The 3,199-nt window shown below is 42.3% G+C and overlaps 1 protein-coding gene across 3 annotated transcripts in view; it reads right to left on the bottom strand.

The window, feature by feature from the left end:
• EDC3 (enhancer of mRNA decapping 3) overlaps window positions 1-3,199 on the bottom strand; it is a 55,070-nt gene that overhangs the window by 32,509 nt on the left and 19,362 nt on the right. For all 3 annotated transcript variants that reach the window (XM_007113751.4, XM_028495056.2, XM_055088118.1), the window contains one exon: window positions 797-1,113. In XM_007113751.4, coding sequence (XP_007113813.1) covers window positions 797-1,113 — 317 coding nt within the window. The remainder of the gene's footprint in view (window positions 1-796; window positions 1,114-3,199) is intronic.

Here is a 3,199-nt window from a genome sequence, read left to right on the forward strand (position 1 = left end):
CGCACCAGGAGCCTGTGCTCTGCAGCGGGAGAGGCCACAGCAGTGAGAGGCCCACGTACCGCAAAAAAAAAAAAAAAAAAAAAGTGGGCTTCTGAAGGGCCACACAAATTCTAGTGAATCTTCTATAATTCACTATTATAACATTATTCTAGTAAATATTCAATATGTTAAAGAGCATACCTGATTGTAGTGAATTAACTACGGTTCTATAATGAGCAAATGACATTCAACAATTTGTCGGACCAAACAAAACTGGGCATTAACACACACCAGTGTATGCCCTCCTTGGTGTGCCGGCAGGAACAGTGAACACAGCAAATTTAAAACTGTCAGTCTGTCAGAAACTGCAAAATCACAGAGATGTCTAGGACTGTCCCTTCCTCTCCTCTAACTGAGGATGGGAGTCAAATCACAAAAAGAGAAGTTATTCAAGAATCCCCAGAACAGCTTTAGTGCAGGTTCAACCCAGACATCACTATTATCACCAGTCACCAGATTAAAAACAACATCACTTTTGTCTATGTGAACTCTAGGCAGATCACTGACTTTTTTTTGAAGTAAGGGAAGTGGTGGGAGAGGGCAGGGAGCTGGTGTGAGTCTCTAACAGCTCATTTCCTTTCCCTTTAATATTTTGAGGAACTAGCTCCAGAAGAAAAGAAACATGCTATATTTTTGCGAAGCTCTGCCAGCATCCTTTTTTTTATTAGGGTAATAAATGACTTATTTAAAGAACAGAAGTGGATAAGTGGACAGGAAACATCAGGTTAAGAAGAAATATTAACTTGATCCAACTTACAAGAGTTGTGCCGACGACGGAAACTTTTGGACTGACTCAAGGATTCCATGTGCCTGTCCACATAGCTCTTTGAGCACTGCTGCTGGGGAGAGACGGCAACATCTTGGCTCTTCACATCTGTCCTCTTAGGGATGTTCTGAGGGGCACTGCTGGAAGAGGCTGGCTTCTTGACCAACTTGCCCATGCCATTCTGATTGATACCTACTTGGCACCCAACACCAGAGGGCCCTAATTCTGTCTGATGAAGGTCTCCAAAATGTTGGTTTTCTCCAGGACCTGGTATCTCCAGAATTTTTAATTCCGTTATGTCACCTGCCCTGAAATATACAAAAGAGTCCAAGTCTCAAAACTATAATAGTGACAACAGAGATGAAACTGGGATCAATAGCAACCAGCTACACCTTTGCAGGGCTGCATTTCAATGAGTCATCAGAGGCAAAACCTAGAAAAGGTAGTAGAGCACTTAAAGACAAGGCTCAGCCACTGACATTAAACTGACACAGCACTGGCCTTTAAAGAGACCTATTGTTAAGGGGGAGTTGGGGAGGGGGAGGGATGGACTGGGAGTTTGGGGTTAGGAGATACAAACTATTACATATAGAATGTATGGACAAGGTCCTACTGTAAAGCACAGGGAACTATATTCAGTGTCCTGGGATAGACCATAATGGAAAAGAATATAAAAAAGAATGTATACATATGTATAACTGAGTCACTCTGCTGTACAGCAGAAATTAGCACAACATTGTAAATCAACTATACTTCAGTAAAAAATAAAGAGACCTATTGTTAATCACAAAACTATCATTAACATCTTAGATTTCTATACTGCTTAATAGTTTTTATTCATTCATTCACTCACCTGCTCATCCGATAGGTATACACAGAGTACTTACTATATGGTAAGCCCTGTACTAGGAGTGGGGTATATAGATATGAAAAGCATTACATGCCCACAAGGAACTCACAGTCTGGTCAGCAGAAAATTCAAGTAGGTAATCAAAAGTGTTCAATACTATGACAGAGGTGTGTACAGGGGACTAGAGCTCCCCAAAGCAAAATACATGTGAGTCTGGCAGAGATGGATGAAGCACTTACGCTAAGTCTGGTGGGGGAAGGAAAATAAGAGTTGGCCAAGCAGAGTATGGTAGGGAGAGGGGCATCTTAGGCCAAGGCTCAGAGATTGAGAAAATGTGGGCCATCTGAGGACCTGCAGATGTCACAGTGTTATTAAAGACTAGAATGCTTATGGAGGGCCATTAGGAGCTAAGGCTGTGGAGGAAATTAGGGATCAGATCATAATCACACTGGATTTTCCTGGTGGCTGTAAGGAAGGTGGAGAAACTGGACGCAGGGTCACCAGTTAGGAGATGAGGCAAGAAATAAGAGGGGATGAACAGGGCAAGTGACAATGCAAAGAGAGAGGGGAGGACAGAACCAAATAACATTTGGAATCCACAGAATTTGGTAACTAACTGAACATGAGGATCAAGAGAAAGAATTTATTATGACTCCTAAGCTTCTAACTTGGGTGAAAGGTGTCGTTAATCACTAATTAAGGGTACACCTTGGGAGGAAGAAATCTGCAGATAACATAATGAGCTCAGCTTTGAAAATCTTAAATTTAGGATATTCTGTGGGATATCCACCTGGAAATGACCAGTAGACAATTAAATTAAAGTGTATGGAACTCAGATAATGGGTCTAAATTAAAGATTTGGGATCTCACTAATGTGTAAGAAGGTACCCATAAGACTGTCTAGAGAGAATACAGACTCAGAAAAGAACCAAAGATAGAACTTTGACTAACCCCATCTTAAAAAGTGAGAAGAAAAGGAATCGGGGGGCAGGGCGGGGGCAGATGTATAAAGGAATGGAGGAATACATGGCAAGAAAACCCAAAGGGTAACACAGAAACTAAAAGAAGAGGTCATTCCAACAGTTAGGGCACATTTGAATAAGATTAGAATTGAGACACTCCACTGAATTTGGCACTTGGCAAAAGCTACTTCAGCAAAATGGTAAAGTTGGAAAAAAGACAATGGTGGAGTAGGGAGGGCCTAGAGGGACTAGGCCACAAAGGGAATGAAAGCAGACTACAGCTGACCCTTGAACAACACAGTCTGAACTGTGCAGGTCCACTTATACGTGGATTTTTTTTTTCCCACTAAACACATTCTATAGTATCACATGATCCATGGTTGGTTGAATCTGCAGAGACAGAACCATGGATACTGAGGGTCAATTGTAAAGTTATACACAGATTGTCGATGGCGCAGGCGGTTGGGGCCCTAACCGCCTCATTTTTCAAGGGTCAACTGTATTTTGCTCTGAAAAGAATTGTGGGGCTTCCCTGGTGGCGCAGTGGTTGAGAGTCCGCCTGCCGATGCAGGGGACACGGGT

The sequence above is a fragment of the Physeter macrocephalus genome, chromosome 11, assembly GCF_002837175.3.
Source record: "Physeter macrocephalus isolate SW-GA chromosome 11, ASM283717v5, whole genome shotgun sequence".
Lineage (NCBI taxonomy): Eukaryota > Metazoa > Chordata > Mammalia > Artiodactyla > Physeteridae > Physeter > Physeter macrocephalus.